This window comes from Mustela lutreola, chromosome X (genome assembly GCF_030435805.1).
Source record: "Mustela lutreola isolate mMusLut2 chromosome X, mMusLut2.pri, whole genome shotgun sequence".
Classification (NCBI taxonomy): domain Eukaryota; kingdom Metazoa; phylum Chordata; class Mammalia; order Carnivora; family Mustelidae; genus Mustela; species Mustela lutreola.
In genome coordinates this window covers 59092541-59115212 of record NC_081308.1, presented here as the reverse complement: position 1 = coordinate 59115212, position 22672 = coordinate 59092541, and the positions used below count along the sequence as shown (strand labels likewise).

Genomic DNA, 22672 nt, shown 5'->3' with positions numbered 1-22672 from the left:
GTATAGTAAAGCAACTGATTTCTGTGCATCAATTTTGTATCCTGCCACATTACTGACTTGCTGTATGAGTTCTAGTAATTTGAGGGTGGAATATTTTGGGTTTTCCAGGTAAAGTATCATGTCATCTGTGAAGAGAGTTTGACTTCTTCTTTGCCAATTTGAATATATTTTCTTTTCTTTACTCTTTTTTTTTTTTTTTTTGTCTGATTGCTGTTGCTAGAACTTCTTGTACTATGTTGAACAACAGTGGTGAGAGTGGGCATCCTTGTTGTGTTCCTGATCTTAAAGGAAAGGCTGTTAGCTTTTCACCATTGAAGATGATATTCGCTGTGGGTTTTTCATAGATAGATTTTATGAAGTTAAGGAATGTTCTCTCTATCCCTATACTTTGAAGCATTTTAATCAGGAACAGATGTTGTATCAATTGAGAGGACCATGTGGTTCTTCTCTTTCCTCTTATTGATTTGTTCTATGACATTGATTGATTTGCCAATGTTGAAACACACTTGCCTCCCATGAATAAATCCCACCTGAGCATGGTGGATAATTTCTTTAATGTTCTGTTGGATCTTATTAGCTAGGATCTTGTTGAGAATATTGGCATCCATATTCAGCATGGATATTGGTCTGAAATTCTACTTTTTGGTGGGTCTTCTCATGGTTTGGGGATTGGGGTAATGCTGGCTTCATAAAAAGATACTGGACATTTCTCTTCTGATTCTATTTTTTGAAACAGCTTCAGGGAAATAGGCATTATTTATTCTTTGGATGTTTGGTAGAATTCTCCAGGGAATCTTTTAGGTCCTGGGCTCTTTTTTGGGAGGTTTTTGATCACTGTTTCAACCATGTTATTAGATATTAGTCTATTCAGGTTGTCAATTTCCTCCTGATTCAGTTTTGGAAATTTATAGGCTCCCAGGAATGCATCTATTTCTTCTAGGTTGCTTAACTTATTGGCATATAACTGTTGGTAATAATTTCTGATGATTTTTTCTATTTCCTTGGTGTTAGTCATAGTATCTTCCCTTTCATTTATAATTTTATTAATTTGGATTCTCTCTCTTTTCCTTTGGATTAGTTTGGCCAGTGATTTATCAATCTTATTGATTCTTTCAAAAAACCAGCTTCTAGTTTCGTTGATGTGTTCTACTTTATCTCTAGATTCTATCTCATTGATCTCTGCTATAAACTTGATTATTTCCCTTTTTATGTGTGGGTTGGCTAAATTTGTTGTGGATTTTCCAGTTCTTTATGGTGTGAAGAGAGCTGATGTATTCTAGATTTTTCACTTTTTTTTTTTTTTTTTTTTTTTTTTTTTTTTTTTGAGTGAGGCTTGGATGGCTATGTACATCCGCCTTAAGACCACATTTGCCATATCCCGTAGGTTTTGGACTGATGTGTCTTCGTTCTCATTGATTTCTATGAATGTTTGAGTTCTTTTTTGATTTTCTACTTGATCCAAATGTTACTAAGCAGGGTAGTCTTTCACTTCCAAGTGTTTGAATTCCACCCAAACTTTTTCTTGTGGTTGAGTTTCAGTTTCAAAACACTGTGGTCTGAGAATATGCAGGGAATAATCTCAGTCTTTTGGTATCAATTGAGCCCTGATTTTTGACCCAGTATGTGGTCTATTCTGGAGAAAGTTCCATGTGCACTTGAAAAGAATGAGTATTCTGTTGTTTTAGGGTGGAATGTCCTGTATATATCTATGAGGTCCATCTGGTCCCATGTGTCATTCAAAGCTCTTGTTCTTTATTGATTTTCTGCTTGGATGATCTGTCTATTACTGAGAGTGGTGTGTTAAGATCCCCTACAATTAATGTATTCATATCAATATGACTATTTTAATTAACAGGTGGCTTATGTAGTTGGCTGCTCCCATGTTGGGGGCATAAATATTTAGAATTGTTAGATCTTCTTGGTGGATATGCCTTTAATTTTTTTCCAACAGAAATGGAACACATTTTAATTTTCATAGGTTTTAGGGACAGCCTGGATGGCATACAAGTAAGAATTTCATTAAAGTTGTATAATATAAGAGGGAATACTTACTAAAATGGGATTTAAATTTCTCCACCTTTTAAGAATGATGTAATGTCCTTCTGTATCTCTGACTACAGTCTTTAATTTAAAATCTAATTTATCTGATATAAGAATTTCTATACCATCTTTCTTTTGCGTCCTATTGGTATGAAAGATGGTATTCATTCCTTCACTTTCAGTCTGCACGTATCTTTAGGTTGCAAATGGCTCTCTTGTAGACAGCATATGGACAGGTCCTATTTTTTTATCCAATCTGCAACTGTGTTCTATATTATGGGAGCATTTAGGCCATTCACGTTCAGACTGATTATTGAAAGATATGTTTTTATTGAAGCCATACCTGTGGAGTCTTTGTTTCTATAGATTGTCTCTGTAAATTTCTGCTCTATGTCACTCCTTATTCTTTTATAGAACCCCCATTAATATTTCCTGTAGACAGCTTGGTGGTCACATACTCTTTCAAACCTTGCTGGTCTTGGAAGCTCTTTATCTCACCATACATTTTGAATGTCTACCTTGGTGGATAAAGTATTCTTGGCTGCATGTTCTTCTCTTTTAGGGTCCTCAGTATGTTTTTCCAGCCCTTCTGGCTTGCCAGGTTTATTTGGACAGCTCTGATGTTATTCTGATGGATTTTCCTCTGTATTTAAGGAAATTCTTCCCCATAGCTGCCCTCAGAAGCTCTTGTCTAAAATAATGATTTGTCAGTTTCACAATTAAGTGCCTTGAGGACTTTCTAGATTCTAGGATCTTGGAGGGTCTTCTTTCTGCCTCTAGGACATGAACACTTGTTCCATTCCCCAGACTGGGAAAATTTACATCCAGAATATATTAAACTATATTTTTTAGTCTTCTCTCTTTTTCCACCCTCTCAGGGATCCCAATAATTCTGACGTTAGAACATTTCATGGCGTCATTTATTTCCCTAATTCTGTTTTCATGGCTTCTAAGCTGTTTCTTCCAGGCCTCCTTCTGATCCTTTTTCTATATCAGTCTGTCCTCTAGATCTCTAATTCTATCTTCCTCCTGGGTTACCCTATCTGTTAGAGTATATAAATTAGATTAGATCTCATTGATAGCATTTTTAACTTCTGCCTGAGTGGCTCTCACTTCTGCCCTTAAAGATTCTATGTTGTCACTAATGGTTTTCTCCAACCTAGCCATTTCCTGGATAATTGTTACCCTGAATTCCTTTTATGACATACTGTTTATGTCCATATCCAAATAGTTCTGTGGGAGAGGGCACAGTATCTTATTTTTTCCTCTCTTGGGTGTCCTCCTCCTAGTCTTTTTGGTGCTTTGGAACAATTGGAAGTCCCCACCAAAAAGAAAGAAAAAAAAAAGAAAAAGAGAGAGAATGAGAAAGAAAAGAGAGAGATAGAGAGGGAAAACCAGGTAGAATGAGCCCCAGAATTAAGATTTATGTGGTATATAAACAAAAACAGACAAGCAAGAAGATCAACCAAAGTAAATGACAAGAAAAATAAAACCCAGTCAGGATGAACCCCAAGAATAAGATTTATGTATACCAGAACAAGAACAAATACATAGAAACACTGACAGAAGAAAAAGATGGGAAAGTGTTTATAAATCCTCGATGTGGGTGAGGAAGTTCATTTTGGTTCTTTCTGGGTGTATATTGTTATCTTTGTTAACAGACTCAACTTTTCAGAGATAAAGGGAGATTAAAACTGGTTTGTATACAGGGGTAGTATTGAATAGGGAAAAAGGATTACCATGAAACTTATATCTATATGTATTTTTTTAAAAGAAAAAAGGAAAAAAAGGAAAGAAAAAGAAAAGCAATTATATGTATGAAAAAAGTTCAAGTTAAAAGGTTATTATGGAGTATGCTGTATTAAACCTCTAGTAGGTAGATTAAAGAAATTAAAAGAATAAGAATCATGAGAATGAATTAGAAATAAAAATTGTAACTATGAAATATACAGGTTTTAGGGCAATACTGGGAGCTTAATATATTGTTTTCTCCTGATGTTGGAGTTTTACAGTTTTAGGGGAACCCTGTGGTGGTTGTCCTCATTCTTTTGGCTGCCTTCAGGGGAGGGGCCTGTCACATTGTTTTCCAGTTAGTCTTGCTTGGGTTGAGTTGTCCTGCTCCTATCAAGGGATTGGGTTCTGTGGAAACCAGTTCTTCAGGCCTTTGTTCTCTGTAGTTTTGTTGTTGTTGTTGTTGTTTGTTTTGTGTGTGTGTGTGGGGGGGGTTTGGTGGCTTTTTGTGGCTTTTCGAGGTTTAATGGAAAGCAAACTGCATCCAGACCTTCACTTCAGAGAGAAACCTCAGTCTGCTCCCTTCTGGGTGGTCCAGAACACATAGATTCCCCCTTTGCAAACTCTGATGAACTATACAACCTCCCACAGATTGGTGCACATGCCCAGCCACTGTCTCAGGGGTCACCTGAAGCATCTGCTTGTCTCTACACCCCCTTGCTACTAAAGCTGGGAGAGATATTGGTCCAGGGAGCCCGCTACAGGTGGCTGCCTTTGTTGGGACTGCTGTCTGGGGACCAGGATAACCCATCTGGTGCACTCAGTGGTGTGGCTGCTGCCACAGGATTCTGACCAGAGATTGCGCTGAGTTCCTTCAGGTGTGGTCTGGGAGCATCCAGACCCTCAGCCAATCCTAGAGACTGCCAGATAGCATCCACACCAAGCTCTCTTAGGCATAGGTGGGGAGTGTGGTCAGATCCTGGCCACATAATGCACTCATAGCGCAAAAGGCTATGATCCTAGAGAGCACCCACCAGACTCCCTCACTTGCAGGTGGGAGCTTGTCCAGCCTAGTGGTGGTGCAAGCAGTGAGTGCACAGCCAGGTGCTCAGGGACCAGGAACTGGAGGCTCCACTGTACTTTCTCCTGCATGGGTGGTCACTGGCAGTGGCAGTCCTGGGAATGTGGGCTTAGGCCTGTGCCCATTACCAGCCAATTCTACCAGCTGCCCCTTAAGTTTTTTGCTCTTTTTGAATGCTTTTAACCAGACTCCAAGTTAATGCTGGTGCCCAATCACAGGGCACTTATGTATTGGTGTATTACTTTCCAATGTGTCGCTTCTGGTGGCTCCCTCCCCCTTCTGCTTATCATCTGATATCATTCCAAGCATTCCCATTCTGCTTTACCTCTCCACTGGTGTCTTCTGCCCCCGTAGAGATCCAGCAGTGTATAATCCTACATCTCAGGCTGATTTCATTGGTGTTCTGCTAGAGGAGACTGGTTGAAATAGGGTCTCCTACTTCTCCACCATCTTGCCCCTCATCCTTAACTTATGTTTTTTTTTTTTTTTAAGATTTTTTTTTATTTATTCATTTGACAGAGAGAAATCACAAGTCTGCAGAGAGGCAGGCAGAGAGACAGGAAGGGAAGCAGGCTCCCTGCTGAGCAGAAAGCCCGACATAGGGCTCGATCCCAGGACCCTGAGATCATGACCTGAGCCAAAGGCAGAGGCTATAATCCACTGAGCCACCCAGGCGCCCCCTTAACTTATGTTTTTAAAACATCACTTTTCTTCATGAAGAACCAAATGTAAGGGGCTAGGTTCAATGCAAGGAGAGTGATCAGGAGGCTACCAGTACAGTCCAGGTAAAAGATTTTTTTTAGGGGGGGTGCCTGGGTGTCTCAGTTGGTTAAGCCACTGCCTTTGGCTCAGGTCATGATCCCAGGGTCATGGAATCGAGTCCCGCATCAGGCTCCTTGCTCAATGGGAAACCTGCTTCTCTCTCTGCCTCTGCCCATCTCTCTGCCTGCTTGTGCTCTCTTTCTCTCTCTCTCTCTGATAAATAAATAAACAAAATCTTTAAAAAAAGATTTTTTTTATACTGGTGTGGTAGTAGAAAAAATAGAAACAAATGAATCATTTATAGTAATTTAGGAGACAAAACAGACAAGAATCACCAATATGTTAACTTCCGGGATTTCTGGCTTGATCAACTGAGTGAACAGAAGTGTCACTTAGTTGTCAAAAACATCTACATCCCCACTGGGAGAAAACCCACCATAAAAATACATCCCTTTTGGGCTTAGGTTTACATTTCCTGATCTGAAGCACAGTTTCACATCCAGAAGAAATGTTCCCCAATTCCACATACTTCTCCTTGTCTCATATTCATGATGATGACCAAGCTAACGAACACCCAGTTGCATGCAAATCATAGTTATTAACTATAGAGTCCCCAGTATGCACTGGGTTTTCCATATCTTCCACGTGAACAATAGGGCAAAAATTTTTGTTGTTAAATATATTGATTAAGCAATGGCTTAAATACTCTACCATTTGATTTTATAACTAACAACTTAAACTTTACATCACTTCCTTCCCCTGTTATGTGTCTGTTGTTTCCCGTGAAGGTCTCCAGAAAGCCATTGACTACTGTAAGCCAAAATGAATAATAGGTTTTAGACAGTGTTTTATTCTTCAACCTTCCATGTTATATGGCAACTGAGTACCAGTCTTGTGGGTTTCTACATTTGATCTGCAAAGGGTACCTAACTAGGCAGACGGGTTGCCTGAGAAGACAGGAAAAGTTGCAGTCAATCAAAGTTTCTATTATATACCGAATGAAACCAGGTATTTGGAGTCAAACAAATTAAGACATGAATCTTTGCTCAATTTCTAGCTAAATGACCTTGGGTAAAATTACTCCATCTGATCTTTTCTTTATTCATATATAAAACATATATCACCTTTATAGAACTAAAACAAGTCAAATACAATCAGGTATTAGGTGATTTGTAAAGTGTAAAGCACTGCCTATTTCAGTTATTATCTTCATTCTGCCTCTATGTCTTCTGTTCTCCACTTGTCATGTAAAATGGTATTAAGGATATTATAGTGAGGTCGGGTCATCTTATCTCATCCATGCTTTATATCTTGTCTGTCTGTGGTATCTGACCAAGGTTTCAGAGAGGCTTGAACTTATAGGTGACAAAGGAATATTGCTCAAAGGTACCAGAGAGAAGGATCCTCTCCTATTAAAAAGCTCCCCAAATTACAAATAGACCTCTTATACCCCCAATTTCAAAGGAGTCAATGAGATCTGTGATCACCTCTCCCTGCCCAGTGGACAGGTTTAAGCCCCCTATTTCCCTCTGGATAATATTTTTAGAATTAAAAAGTATTTTGGTACTTATGGGTTAAAAGATGGTACCAACCACTCTGATTAAGACAGCTTTTTCATTTCCAAAACACAAACATGCAAACTCCACAAACAGGGTAATCAAATCCATATTATACTCTCCCAGTGAGTTCTGTTTCCATCACAGTCACAAACACCCAGAGACCACAGGGATCATTAAAATCACTGTGTTCACTCTTATAGCCTTCCATCAAGTACTTGGATGTACAGGATTTGTTGCCTAAAATAGGGAAAGGACACCCAACATCGCCTTTATTGTAACTGTGCCAGAAACTTGGAGGACTTCCTGAGGAACTTCTGGCACCAGGGGTTGCAGGTACTAATAGCAACAATATTCTATCTACCCAAAATAGTTTTTATTCTTAAGGAAAATCAAAATAAAATTTTTATCTTCAAATACCACCCCACCCATTTTTCAGTATGCCTATTTTCTTAGTCCTTAGTTTAGAAGTGGATTATCTTTGCAGCTTACTTAGCCTTGATCAGAGTGAACTTGCCTAGACCATGAAAAGTAACAGAAACTTAATCAATGAGTTTTACCCTTGGTATCTACTTTGTAAGAAGAATCAGTTATTGGGAATTTCCAGATCTTCCAAGTGTCAGTGGTTGATATATACCAGCTGTTGAAATTTGTGATATAAGATACAAGGGAAATTCATTGCCCCAGCTGCCCATGTGGAGAAAAAAAAATAAAGAGAAAGTACATAACTTCCATGTAAATAAATAAGTGAAGAAATGCCAGATGATTTTGATTCCATCCTCTGCTCCTCTACCTCCCATGTCCCTTTGACAGTAGGGTCAGTTACTAGAACATGGCCTTCTGGGACTGCATTCAGGATGTATCATTGCAGGATTCAGTGTTACTGCTTGAGGGACAGAAGCTTGAAGCTGTCATCCAGGATGGACCTTCTGTTGCGTCGTAGCTTTCTTTGACGATACTGGTACCAGACCACACCACTAAGAGCCAGAGCAATGAGCAGGAGAATGACATTCATACCAATTAAAACAGAAGCCAGTATCTCAATATTCTTTACAGGGATCTTCATGCCCAGCATCCTCACATTTCCTTCTCCAATGTCTCTGAGGATTTTTTCTGAAATGGAATAAGAGAAAAATAGGAACCCTGAGTTGGAGAGTATTCCAATGGGGCACCATTTGCAGTCAATGCCTGGGAAAGAAGAAATAACTCCAACAAAACTGGACAGAAGAACTGCTACTATCCCTAAAAGACCAGCTGATGAAGACAGATTTATAGGCCACAAAGAATTTGTGTGACATGATGTCACAGCTGAGAAAGCCCTTAGGAATCACTGAGATCCCAAACCCTCCATAGAAAGATCTAAAACTCGGAGTAGAAAGGGCCTTGATATATTTCTCCAAATATATAAAGGCTCGTGATGTAAAAATAATAATAATGGAGGTAATTGGATTTGGTTTGCATGTTTCCAGAGGATAGAAGTGGGGGCAATGAGTAGAATCTTCAGGGAGGCAGTATGACTCAATCATCTAGCTTATCAATGCTCAGTTTGACTATTGGACCATGACAGCTACTTGCCACTGTGCTGTCTGGTCTCTCACCTTTTTGAGCCATGATAATACTGATGTCACATTGATCTTTCCAGGTGAAATAATCTTATTGTCTTAGTTCTTGGTATACAGACTTTTGCTGATCTCTAATTAACCCACAGAATAAAATTCAGAATTAAGCCAGGCATTCCAACTCTCACAGTCAAGCTCTAACTTGCCTCTTTTTTTAAGTTTTACCTTCTACTCTTAGCTACAATAACTCATTCTTTGTTTCCCAGAGTAAGTGACACTCTTTCAGGCTCCCAAGACTTTCTTAACACCCCTTCTCCCTCTTCATCTTTCTATACCCCTCTTAAATATTACAGGTCTCTGAAAAGCCATCTTCAATTTAGCTGGACAGTTAATGGTCCTTTCTTGTGTTCCCAAAGTATCCTTCCTGTTTGTATGCCCGTGATTTACTTGCCTGGGCCAAGTGAATTAATCTTCCTCACTTCTGGACTTCAGTCTTCTGCTTTATAAAATGGTGATAAGAACCATACTTAGCAGGGCACCTGGTGGCTCAGTGGGTTAAATCCTCTGCCTTTGACTCAGGTCATGATCCCAGGGTCCTGGGATCGAGTCCCTATTCGGGTTCTCTGCTCAGTGGGGAGTCTGCTTCCCCCTCCTCTCTCTCTCTCTCTCTCTCTCTCTCTCTCTCTGCCTGCCTCTCTGCCTACTTGTGATCTCTGTCTGTCAAATAAATAAAAAGTTTTAAAAAAGAACCATACTTCTTAGCTCAGAGGTTTCTTTTGAGATTAAAGTAAATTAATATTTATAAGATATTTAGCATTGAACCTGGAAGATAGCAAATGCACAATAAAGAATAGTTGTTATTTTTGCCCCCCTCCTTTTTTAACAATGTATACTAACAGTGCAATTATTGTTTTTGTGTCTCATTTCATATCTAGACACAAATCTCCTGGAGAGCAGTGAATATGTCTTACTAGATTTAGTGTCCCTGGAACTTAGTAGATGTTTGATAAATATATAAACAGATGAATGAACATTCTTAAAGAATGGAGAGAAGATGAAATATAATGAGTTCAAATGAAAACTGGAAAACATCCTAGTTCTGAGTTTATATTTTACCACTTAACTCCTCTTGTGACCTTGGACAAATTACCTTCCATCTCAGTTTCTTATGTACACAATTATTGGTACACAATTACAGTTTTTGAAGTTTTTTTTTTTCCAATTGTGGAACCTTTCTAAGAAGGACTTATAAATATATATGTACATAGAAGTATGAATTATGTATATCCAAATATACACATAAAATATGTATATACACACAAATATATATGTACATATACAAATACACACACACACACACACAAAAAAAATATATATATATATATATGACATTCCATTCTCTCAGCCTCATTTTACCTTACCCCAATCACACTAGGACATACCATAGTTCCCTGGTTGACAGTTTATAAGTTACTTAGGGAGATTATTAGGACTTTTCCAAACATAATTGAAAAAAATCGCCAAACTAAACTGATGATCTCTAACATTCTTACTAGCGCTCATAACTTTCTGAGTCTGGACTGAAAAAAGTCCAGGTTCAAATGGTGTGGGAGAGAGTGAAAGAACTATCTGGACCTAGTTTAGGTAGGACAAGAACTTCCACTTTTTTTGGGGGGGGGGGCAGAAATGGCTGGTTCCGGAGAGTCAACAATTTGGTATTCCATAGATACAAAAATAAAAATGGCTGAGGCAGACTGTAGCAGACTGTATGATGGTATTTGTACTAGTTTCGTACTGTTTATATGAGTACGTTAAGTCTGTCATAGCTTCTTCATGTCCAACCCAGAGAAACCCTGAATTTTCTTTCCCCTCACACATTAGGTGGGAAGCTAAGATAACCTTCAACTGGAGATGAGGCTGTTTTCCTCAACTTAGGAAGTTGGGAGTGGGGGCCAGAGATAATAAATCTGCTTAAAGAAGTTGAACCTTAGGTTCCTGGCTTTTGAAATGTTATATAAATCTCATAATGCTTCTCGCTAGTATTGTAGTCCACCTTTTGGTCAGTGAATCTCATCTTCCAGGGGCACTACACCAAGTACGTACTACATGTAACTATCCGGTTTATTTGTTATTCTTACCGTTTCCAGTCTCTTTGGTAATGGTGGTAATAGTGCTTATGTGTTCTGGAAAACAAAAAGAAATTAGTTAGTTTTATTATTCTTACTAATCCACAGGTTTGCTGTGGGCATTGGCATTGGTTAGAGGAATTTCTCTGTGGTATTCTGAGCAAAATGAAGGCACCTGGAATTAACTACCTTATGGTCAAAGTCAGTATTGGTATATGGATTTGATTTTGAGTAGTGACAAAAATATAAGCAAAAACATGGGCTTAGGAGTCCAAAAGGAAAGTTACTCCTCTGCTATTATGTACATATTTATTGGTACTTCCCATCCACATTCTTATTTTGTCACCCTTTCAAACTCCTTTCAGGAAATTTCTGCTCTTAGTCAAAAGCACATTCCAACATATCCAAACTCTTCTCGGGACACTGCTTCCTCTTCTGGCTTTAATGAGGCTGAGATCTTCTCTGAGAACTATGTTTCCTTTATATCCTCTCAATACTGCTTTGAGATAATTGTCCCTCCTTTTTTTGTGAGATATATATATATATATATATATATATATATATATATATATATATATATATATATATAAAATCTTGTTTAAAGCTTATATTATTTGTCTAGAAAACTCACAATCATTTTTTGTCACTGTTACTTGGTAGTTATTTTCATTCATGGAATAAATTTGGTACCTGGCTCAGTCTTCCTCTTCCTCAGTTCCCACCATTCACCACTCAAGTTTTTCACAGTTTCTGGACTTTTAACTCCAAATTTTACATCTACTCTTATCTATCAACACCTTCCATGGTCACATGGGACTTGTTATTTGGAACTGCTTCATCTCAGAAATATAAAATCTAATAACATCCTCCTGTTTCAGCGTTTGAATGCTACTTTTTCCATTTAGCCTGGTATCCTTACTTCATAAAGATCTCTAGCTCCTAGATTCTTCCATTTCCCCCCCAAAACTATTAGCTTCATCCTGTCTCCCCTCCCTTTCCTGGTCTATCTATACTTTATGGTCTATCACTTCAACTACTAATTAACCAGAAGTACTATAATTATCTACCAAAAAACACAGTAACTATGTTTTCCCTGTATTTTGTCTGACTTTGCTGAATACTGGTGGAGTAAAATCAGGTAATTGTAAACACCAGTATTCTTTGTGTCCAACTTTAGACCCTCAGTGATGCCTGCCAATAACCAATTTATTTTCCATCATTCAGAGTTAACTTTGTTTTCCCTTCTCTCAGAATGGTTATTTAAAACCTTAGTCCACTCTCTTGAAGTTCCTTATCTTACCAACCACATTTCACACTCAGCAGATGACTCTTTCTCCTTTCTCACAAATGAAGCAGAGATCATAAAACGTAAGTATTCTTTCTCACAAGACATTGGTCATTTTCTTTTTTTTTTTTTTCCCTCTCCTTTTAGTAAACAAACAAAAACTTACTCCAGTCTAATTTTTCATTCTAGCTCCAGTGTTCATCCCCTGTTTCCTCATTAGGAACATTGTTTCAACAATTAGTCCTTTCTTCCCTATCTGTCTTCAACTATAGCTGGCCAGTTATCACATATGCAGTTGGAGCAATATTGAATTAGACTATCGTGAGGTATAAACAAACAAATAAGCAAATAGGTGAACTTTATGGGCTGGCTTATTGTCAGAGAATATGAACTAACCTTAGTCATTGGCGATATGTATTGTGATAGTCTGTTGTCTATTAAATGGTCCAGATTTTGGATAACTCACCATAGACAGATAAAACCTGTTGTCTTCAATCTATAGCACCTTTTTAGAAGGATTTCATTTATTAATTTGAGAGAGAGAAATGATGAGTGAGGGGAAAGAGAAAGAGGGAGAAGGAAAAGCAAACTCCATGATGAGCAGGGAACCCCATATGGGGCTTGATCCTGGGTCCTTGGGATCACACGTGAGCCAAAGGAAACACTTAACTGACTGAGCCATTCAGGTGCCCTGAGCCTATAACATCTTGATGAAACATAAATTCATCACTTGACTTTGGTTCTAAGGACTGATAAAATACAACAAAGAATTCTGTGGACCTATCTCGGTAGTAAAGAATAGTACTAGAGTAGGAGTAGAAGTAGTAGTACTAGAGTTGAAGCCACATTTTAACACTATGGTTTACTAGAGAATAAAACTTGTCCAAGATACAGGCTATCATAATGGACAATTTCTCTTTCCCTGGGGGTAAATAGCAGAGTTGTGTTCTCTACCCTGGTTTCCTAAGCTTGTTTGAATGCCCAAAGACATGTTCAAACTTTCTGTTTCCACTGACAGAGAGCCAATGGATGGAAATCATAGACTCAGGTCAAGAGGCTCTTAAGCAGTTAATGACTCAAAGACACAAAGTCCATGGCAGCCTAAACTTCTATATTCTTGGTGATGAACAACAATTGTTTGGTAAAGAAATTACCCCAGCAATTCACTCTCCATATAAAAATATAAGACAAAACTTTTTTTTTTTTTTTTTTTCATTCTTGGTAGCATCTCTTTTGGGGTAAACTGTAATCGATGGCCAATATCTCCATCTAGCTTTAGACCAAATTGTTCCAAGACAGAAAGAAATTTTTCACAAGCCCCACAAATCAATTAAGAGGTGACTATTAGAATTATTTCTTCTTCTTTAAGGACTTAGTTGCAAGATTTCTTGAAATAGCACCTCTAATGACCCTTAAAATAATAAATTTATATTCAAATGAAATGTATTTCAAAGGAAACATATCTATGGTAAGCATCAATGCTTTGAGCCTAACAAGTTTCAGGCTGGGTCAACCAATGTGAAAGCAATAGGTGTCAAAGTAATCAGGAGGATGCAGGAACAAGGGGACAATGGAGAATGAGCAATATTAGTTGAGAGAACACTTGAGAGGGGCATGTTTTGTCTTAAGTCCTGGTTCTTCCAGGATCAGAAAGACAGGTGCAAGGGATTTCTAGTCTTCCCAAGACTTCCAATCTTGGGAAGTTAGAGCTTACCTCTTTGGGACAAGACAGTAAAGAGGGTCTCCATACCAGCATGGACATGATCAGAAACATGACAGTGCATCAGCCATGTCCCGGGGTTGCTGGCTACCATCTCCACAACCTCAAAGGTTCCTGGGAACAGATCCACCACATCTGCCCGGTAGCTCTCTCCATTCTACAATAAAGATTGGAGGTGGGTAAGAGGAAATGAAGGGTAAAGATAGAATCTCAGAGCTTATGGGAGCTAAAAAGCTTGGATGTCCCAATCAGGGACATGGGGCTCCAAAATTCATAGATCAGAGCGCAGCTTAAAGAGTCCAACTTATCCATCTTCCCAATAAGCCTACCCACACAAATTGAATCAACAGAGAAGGCCCTCTCTTCCTTTTTCTTAAAGTGTCACAAAGTAAAAAAAAATTCCAGCTTCCTCTGTGGGCTAAACTGTATCTCCATACTTTTCAGCAGACTGGGGAATTTGGCTTAAGCATTGACTCCCAGGAAGGAACCACATATTTCCTTCAGAAACTGAACTCAATTTAATTTCCTCTCTATGCTATCACCTTCGTCACACTTCTTTATCTTTAATTCTATACCAGTGTCTTCAACACTGCCCCCTTTCCTTAGGGCAAAATCTCCTTTTCTTTCAAAACCTGCATGTTGTTTCATGTAGTTCCTGAATTGAAGTTCTTTTAAAAATGGATTAAGAACTTTCATAGATTTTGAGATATCACTCTGAAATTTCTTGCTCGTAGGACCACTGTTCACTATCTCTCTAGCCCTTGTCTGATATCCAATTACATTGATTTCTACAACCTATTTATACCATAAACAAGCTACTCATTTCTTCTATACTAGAAGGGAAAGCTAAGGACTAGAGGGAAGTGACTGATCCTGGAATATACAGCCAAACTAGAATTCCCAGCTCAATTCTCCATGTACAAGACCTCTCCTCTTTCAACTAATATCTTGCTCCTTAACAAGTTATTCCCTTCTTCCTCAATGACTAACAAAGCATTCCTCTAATCATTCTTGAGGTACTCAGTGTTTTTCTCACTCACCCGATATAAGAAGCTCTCTGCATGGAAGTGGACTGTGTGTAGGTCAATATCTTGGCCCATGGCCAGCATGTACCAGGCCACTCGTTCTCCTTGGTACATGGTAAGACCCCTGAGGTTGCTGTAGAGCTTTCCATTAATGGCTGTAAAAAAGAAAGTCTCATTTCTCTCATTTTCATTTCCCATTGCCACTGCCTTAGGGCAAATCCCTATCATGACTGATGATAGCAATAGCTTCTTTTTAATATAGCACATCATTAGTTTTTGATATAATGTTCCATGATTCATTATTTGTGCATAACACCCACGGCAATAGCTTCTTAACTTCTGTAATCTCTATTCTATTTGTTTCCTTTCAGTTCATTTTACACATTGGTCTTATTGGAGTGATCTTTCTAAATGACTAATCTGACCATGTCATTCTACTGCTTAAAATACTATAATAGCTCTCTCCTGCCTAAAAGATGAAGACCACAGCTCCTTAGTTCAGCCAACAAGGTCCTTCAAAATATCAGCCTAAACCACCTCCCCCTGCTCATCTCTGATCTAAAACATTTATTCCAATTAGGGTGTTTTATTCACTAACCCCCATATATTCCCATATGCATGTTCTTTGTGTCCTTGCTCATGTTTCTGATCTTTACCCCTAGAAATACTGCCTTCTTTCATCCATCTTTTCAAATCCCAGTCAGAATTTCACCTTATCCAAGTACACTTTCTTGATCTACTTCTTCTAGCACTTCTCATTCGTTTCACCTCCTTCTACCTCTGAACCCCTACAATATTGTTTGTACCACTATTTGGAACTCACCAGAAACTCCATCTTTTAATTTGTGGAAGCTTATATCCCCAACTAGAAAATAGGCTCCTTGTAAGCAGGAAATGAATATATGTACTATACTAATATAGTTTCCTTGCATTCTTCAGAGCACCCAGGAGACACCTGAACCTATAATATATGCTAAATAACAAGACTTTGTCATGTTCTTAGACTTAATAATGATATTAATGCATGGGCCTCATTATCTGTTTCTTCCCAGGCTATATACTATGCTCTAAAGACAACAAATTACCCATAGCCATGTTGACTCCCATTGTCAGGACTATGTCCAGGACACATTTCTGTACCCCTTGTGTTCTCATGGAGGGGAAGTAATTTTTACTGTACATTATAAGAGGGGAAATAATGGAAGGAGAATTTATAGTCTGTCTCTGTTTTTACCCCAACTAATTGTGAATGTGAAAAAAGAAATTAAAATGATCAACTCCACCCCCTCTGAATCTTCTGTCTCTTGAATCTTCTGTCTCTTGAATCAGTCTGACCTCAGAAAAGAATGCAAATGAATTTACTATTCCATTATAGAGAAAATCCTGCCCCTGCAAAGGGAAAGGTATTGTTGTTTATTTATGTCAATGCCAGGGTTGGAGATTTATCAACTGAAGAGGTGGTATTAACAAGTCATTTAGTTTCAGAAATAAATTTAGTTTTCCAATTAGCCTTTTTAATAGACTCACACTTGATCTTAAGAATCCCTATCTTCTTCTTTTTTTTTTTTTCAATTTTAACTGCTTCAGGAATGTGGAAGAGAAGGGAAGAATATATTATTTATTTTCCCTCAGACCCCCAAATTATCTTCTTATCTCTAGTACCAGCATTCATAAAGAGCTCAACAAGTACCTGATAAATAAGCAGATGGACTGATACCTGAAGAGTTTAAATGAATGAAAATGTAAATAGATAGAAATGGGGATTAATCAAACAAATGGACACTAACAAGTTATAATTCCCCTTTTCTCCTGGGTAAATTATTTTTTCTGATTTGACAAAAGCTAAAAAGTTCACCTTGTTCATTTTGTGACTCCTCTATTCTAATGTGAATCACTTATATCTCTATCAAGGGTAAATAGCTAAAATCCATGTGACAATGAGATACTAATTTTGAGTTCTATTGGATTCACTATCAAAGCTGCACCTTATCCTCAAGTCAGGTCAAAGAAATGCTGCACTAGAAAGGATGGTGAGAAATTACTTCATACATTTCAATGTATTTAAATGTTCACTCTGAGATTTTCTCTTGTTTGTGAAATGATACACAGATCTCTGAAACAAAGGAAGGCTTGGATGTACAATTTCCTTCCAAAATTCACCCAAACATCGAAAAGCTCTTCATTGTATGCAGTATGAATCCAGCACTCTATACTCTAAGGATCTCTTCTCCAATTCTTCGATCTGTACATTGAAACTTTGTTTTGAAAGTAGACTAAAAGACAAACTGTCTTTCATCCATGTATATTGGAATCTATTGACAAAGTAGATCCCAGATCCAGAGCGGCAAAGAAATAAGATAATATTGAGAAACTAAACCCATGATTTTGAAGCAAAGGGGTCCTAATGCAGCCACTTCACCACGTATATTGAGGGTCATAAATTTCCATCTTCTTTTTCTAGTGTGTTAAAATATGCTGGTGCCACTACAACTTTATGGTGTCTCTCAGGCTCTTGCTTTATGGGCACCTGATCTAGTGTGGACTGCTTATCCACTTTGTGTATATAAATGCACAATAGTAGGAGACAGTTCTTCTAATCTGTCCACTTAACACCTTCCTATAATCCTCCCCATCCTTTCAAGAGTTATGCTCCCTTAGGTAGTGATGGGCCTATCTTATACCTGCATGCAACTAGTCAGGAGTTCTTTGGAAGAGGGATAGGTTCTTTTCTACAGACCATGCATTTTATTGCTCTCCAGAAAAGTCTCATCTTGTAGGTTAACATGGCCTGGCTCCTGGGGCCCATGGGCTGCTATATTCTCCTCCAGATACCAAGACTGGTTCTCATCAAAGATCAAGAATAGCAAGGCAAATTCTCTGTCCATGTCATTCCGGCCTCCATAAGGTTCCAGGGTGCCCTTTTGGCAGATGGTCAAGGGTCCAATCAGGCCACTATACATGTCCTGAGAAGGGAAAAAAGGAAGTGACAGTAAAAAACAACAACAACAAAAAAACAAAACAAAACAAAACAAAACAAAAAAAACGGATTTGTTCCTGGGGTTCCTGGGTAGCAGTGCTCTACAGGGTGCAAGACTGACGTCCAGTTCTACTGTGTTCAGCACTTTATCATAATGTCTTACATTTATAAGCACCCCTGATATGTACCTTAATTCATTCTCAGAATCATCTTGGGACAATACTTTAGCTAGGCTGGTCTATCCATTGATCACCAAACCCACAAGGCACTTTTACTATCCAGTATTTTTCCTTATGCTTTCTTTTTCAATCTTTTTTTTTTTCCTGTAATGCCCTCTTCTCTGCCATACACCTTAAATTATGAATACTTCTATTTAGATTTCAAGGTTTAAATTATATACACTTTCCATTGTGGTGCCTTCTCCAGGTTCCCTTTCATTATCTCCTCCTCCAAGCAGAAGTAATCACTCTCTCATGGACCCCCATAGCATTTTCTTTCATATGGCTTTTAAGGAGCTGCTATCTACCTATCTATCTATCTATCTATCTATCTAGATAAAGATCTACTATCTATAGATATAGATATCTATATCTTTATAGATAGATCTTTATCTATCTTTATCTATCTATATATAGATATATCTATCTATTGATCTACAGATATATATCTGTAAATCGATATATATCCTTAGATATCTAAGGATATCTTAGATATCTATAGATAGATATCTATAGATAGATATCCTTAATAGATAGATCGATAGATAGTAGATCTATATCTATCTATGTATTGAGCTATCTATATCCTTACATTTTTAATCACCCAAAGCACCAAATACTTAAAATGTCTCTCAATAAGTGATTGCTCTCAGCTGACTATGAACGGTTGGCTAGATAGACAAACTCATTTTCCAGATGAGGAAACAGGAAGATAATGACTCATCTAAAGTCACCCTAAAGGCAACAGTGAACCTAATTTGGGGCTAAAATTTGAATCCCTTGACAACAATCCTAGATCCTAGGTATATAGACTTTATGATCCAAAAAAAAAAAAAAAAAGAAAGAAAAGAAAAGAAAAAGAAACAAAGGAAAAAAAAAAAAAACACCTTAGGACAAATATGTGGTGCTACCTATTCTCTTCATCTCTCCTTCTATCTATTAAAATAAGCCTCATATTTGAGGAATTTTCCTCAAACTCTGGATTCCATTATTTCAGAGCTGGGCTCTACCCATTTATGAAACTCACCTCCAGGAAACCAATATTGTCTTTACCTTGATGGGATCCACTGCAGAATAATAGATCCAGGAAACACAAGCAGAATCATTGGGCCCTGGGCCAGATCTTTCTGGGATGTTCCATTGGTAAGTGAGAACCTCACCTAGGAAGGGTAATAAGGATTGCCAGTTGGGCCACATTATTTTTTTTTTCCTCCAACTCTCAGGTCCCCCAAGAAGCTGTGGTGGGTGAGTCTCAGGACTATTAAGATCTTTTTTTTTTTTTTTTTCTATTATTTCTGTACCAGTTTCCATTTTATTTTTGTGACTTTGTTTTTCTCCCTCCTGAGACACCCTTAGTCTCTCTCTTACTATCCTTATCTTTAAAAGCTCATGTCTGGGTGCCTGGGTGGCTCAGTGGGTTAAGCCGCTGCCTTTAGCTCAGGTCAGGATCTCAGGGTCCTGGGATTGAGTCCCGCATTGGGCTCTCTGCTCAGCAGGGAGTCTGCTTCCCTTCCTCTCTCTCTGCCTGCCTCTCTGCTTACTTGTGATCTCTCTCTGTCAAATAACTAAATAAAATCTTAAAAAAAAAAAAAAGCTTATGTCCAATCCTCTGGTAAAGCAGTTCTGATACTGTTCTGTTTATAATATACTCCTTCCTTTTTTGTCTCTGCTTTGTTCTCCTTAGTTAACCTGTTAACTACTGCTGCTTCTTATATTCAGCTGTTTCCCACAAGGCTCTGTCTCTAGTCCCCTTCTTCCTTTCTCAATATTTTCTCTATGGAAGCTTTTAGCTAACTTCTGGTGTCAATTATCATCTATTTACTGGTTACTCATAAATACTTAGCCAAACCTCTCTTGACATTAATCTGAAATTTTTAAATTAGATACTGGACATTGTTTAAAGATGGTCCTAACAATACATAAAAAACTAAAATTGTCCTGAATTCACCCCCTTCCTTTGAAAAACTAACGTGTTTACTTAATCTATGCTTCCAGTATCTAGGAATAAGAACAAAACCCTCTTACTTACCCAGATTCAAAACTTTAGTCTTGTCTTCCCACCTTTACACACTCCACATGCAACCAATAGTAAGTTCTATTGATTATAACTCTACAATACATTGTATTGCCATGTTATCCTCCTTCCATTTCCCAATAGTACTGTCATAGTATATACCATTATTTTCTCAAATGGACTATTACAAAACCCCCTAACATGTTTATCTGCCTCCAAGTTTTCTCCTCTCCAATCCATCTTCTAACTGATGTCATATTAATTTTTATAACAGTTTCATTGAGATATAATTTGCATATCTATAACTCGTTCATTTAAAGTGTACAATTCTATAATCTTTAGTATATTCATAGGATTTTATAATATCACCACAATCAGTTTTTGAAAGATTCTTACCATTAAAAAAATTATCTTCACTTTTTAGCCATTATTCTCTAATCACCCACTCTCCCAAGACCCAGACAACCACTAACCTACTTTATGTCTCTGTGGATTTGCCCATTTTTAGTATTTTATACAAATTCAATTATACAGGATAGATGTCAGCAAATTGGTAGACTAAGGAGGTTTTAAAGCTCACTTCTTCCCACAATAACAACAAAAATAAGGAAAATAAGGAATAAACAACTATATACCCACAAAAATATCTCTGAGAGCTGAGTGCTGTGAAGTGTGTAAACCTGGTAATTCACAGACCTGTACCCCTGGGGATAAAAATATATGTTTATAAAAAATAAAAAATTAAAAAAAAAGAATATAATGAAGAAATTGTACCAATCCAGCAGGGCAAAAACCTGAACATGGCAAAAAATTGTAAGAAGTATCTTACCTATATCATACCTGTCTGGTGCAGCTAGTACCAAGGAAGGACACACATGGGGAAAAAGAAAGGAAGGTGAACCACAGCATACCTCATCACCACCACCAGAGAGTCTTTCTTGGCACTAGCAGCAGTGACTGTGTTGCCTGCGGGCCATGCCCTTCTGCCACTTCCATAAGCAAGAATCCTAACTACTTTGCCCCAACACAATATCTGCCCCCTCAAAGCTTATCTTGCCCTCCAAGAAGGAGCTACTAAGGAGCCACTGTCAGTCTTCCCTCTACCCAATGAGTCATAGGTTATTTGCCTCCAGCTTCACAAGGAGTCATTGCTGCTGTGTTTCCTCAGGGAAGGAGCCGCTGCTGCTATACTGCCTTAGAGGAAGATACCAACACAGCATCCTCCCAACAAGAAGCTGCTACCATTCCATGCCCCACACTCACAACAAAAACTGCTGTCTTCTGCTCATTGCCTCTGTGGAAAGAACCATCAGTGTTGCATTTTCCAGGAGAAGAAACCATTGCTTTTCTCTGTGCCACCCCAGAAGGATTTGTAGTGCTCCGTATATCCCACCAGGAAGAAACTGCTTTAATTCCCCACCCAAAGGCCACAGGCACTGTTCCCCCAGAAGGAGACACCAACAGCTCCAACCCCCCAAGAAGGAGCCATTTATGTCCCATTCCCCCACTAGGAGCCACCACCTCTGTGTTCTCCCAAAGTAGAAGCCACTAATGCACTGATCCTCAACACAAGGAGCTGCTTTTGCTGAACTGCCAAAACTAGCCAGTTCTGTTATGGCTCCCTTATGCAGAAGGAACCATTGCTGCTCCACTCGACCCAGAAAGAGCTGCCACTTTTCACTTTCTTTATGGTATACTGTGAAACACAAAAGTTTTTAATTTTGAGGAAGTCCAATTTATTTATTATTTATTCACTTGTGCTTTTAGTATTGTATCTAAGAACAATTTTCTAACTCAAAGACACAATTTTTTATATTTTCTTTAAAAACTTTTGTAGCTTCATCTTTTATGTTTAGGTGTTTGATCTATTTTGAGTTAGTTTTTTTATATGGTAAGAGGTAAGGGGTCCAATTCCATTGTTTTGCATGTTGATATCTACTATGTATCAGCACCATTTGTTAACAAGACTATTATTTCCCCATAAATTTATCTTGGCACCCTTGTTAAAAATTAATTGATGATAAATATAAGGGTTTATTTCTGTAGCCTGAATTCTATTCCATTAATCTGTGTATTTTTATGCCATTACCACAAGTCTTGATTCCTGTAGTTTTGTGGAGGGGGTTGCATTTTTAAATAATTCATTCTCTTGTCAAGTCATTGATCTCAAAATACGGTGTCTTTGTTATATGAGCTGTAATTTAGAAGGGCTCTTCACAAATTGGAAATTAATAACTTTTGAGGAAACCAATAAAAAGCATGCCCTATTTCATTTTATTACTTCTCTTGGAGAAAAATGGAGTTTCTCTAAGTTCAACTTAATCAAAATACTTAATTTTTAGAGAAAATAATAAGATAGCCTAACTTTTATAATGTGCTTATAATGTATCAACCCATAGTATCTGAGAAAACTCTTCTTCAGAAATAGGTAAGCTACAGATGAAAAGGCTTGATTATGTTTGCTAATAAATTATTGCTAAAATTATATAGTTCATATTCTTTTTTCAAAATTACTAAGTACATCAATATAGCTTTTCCTAGTTAGTAAGGATTATTACAATTTCTTTCAACATGCTTA

The 22672-nt window shown here is 37.9% G+C and overlaps 1 protein-coding gene across 3 annotated transcripts in view; it reads right to left on the bottom strand.

Moving 5' to 3' along the window:
- Window positions 1-7209: 7209 nt before the first annotated feature.
- The window catches only part of LOC131821769 (hephaestin), a 145025-nt gene continuing 129562 nt past the window's right edge, over window positions 7210-22672 (bottom strand). For all 3 annotated transcript variants that reach the window (XM_059158072.1, XM_059158073.1, XM_059158074.1), the window contains exons 16-21: window positions 19134-19240; window positions 17623-17848; window positions 14901-15040; window positions 13855-14017; window positions 10868-10912; window positions 7210-8283 (exon numbers count right to left, since the gene is read on the bottom strand). In XM_059158072.1, the coding sequence (XP_059014055.1) occupies window positions 8051-8283; window positions 10868-10912; window positions 13855-14017; window positions 14901-15040; window positions 17623-17848; window positions 19134-19240 (914 nt within the window). In that variant the 3' untranslated portion in view covers window positions 7210-8050. The remainder of the gene's footprint in view (window positions 8284-10867; window positions 10913-13854; window positions 14018-14900; window positions 15041-17622; window positions 17849-19133; window positions 19241-22672) is intronic.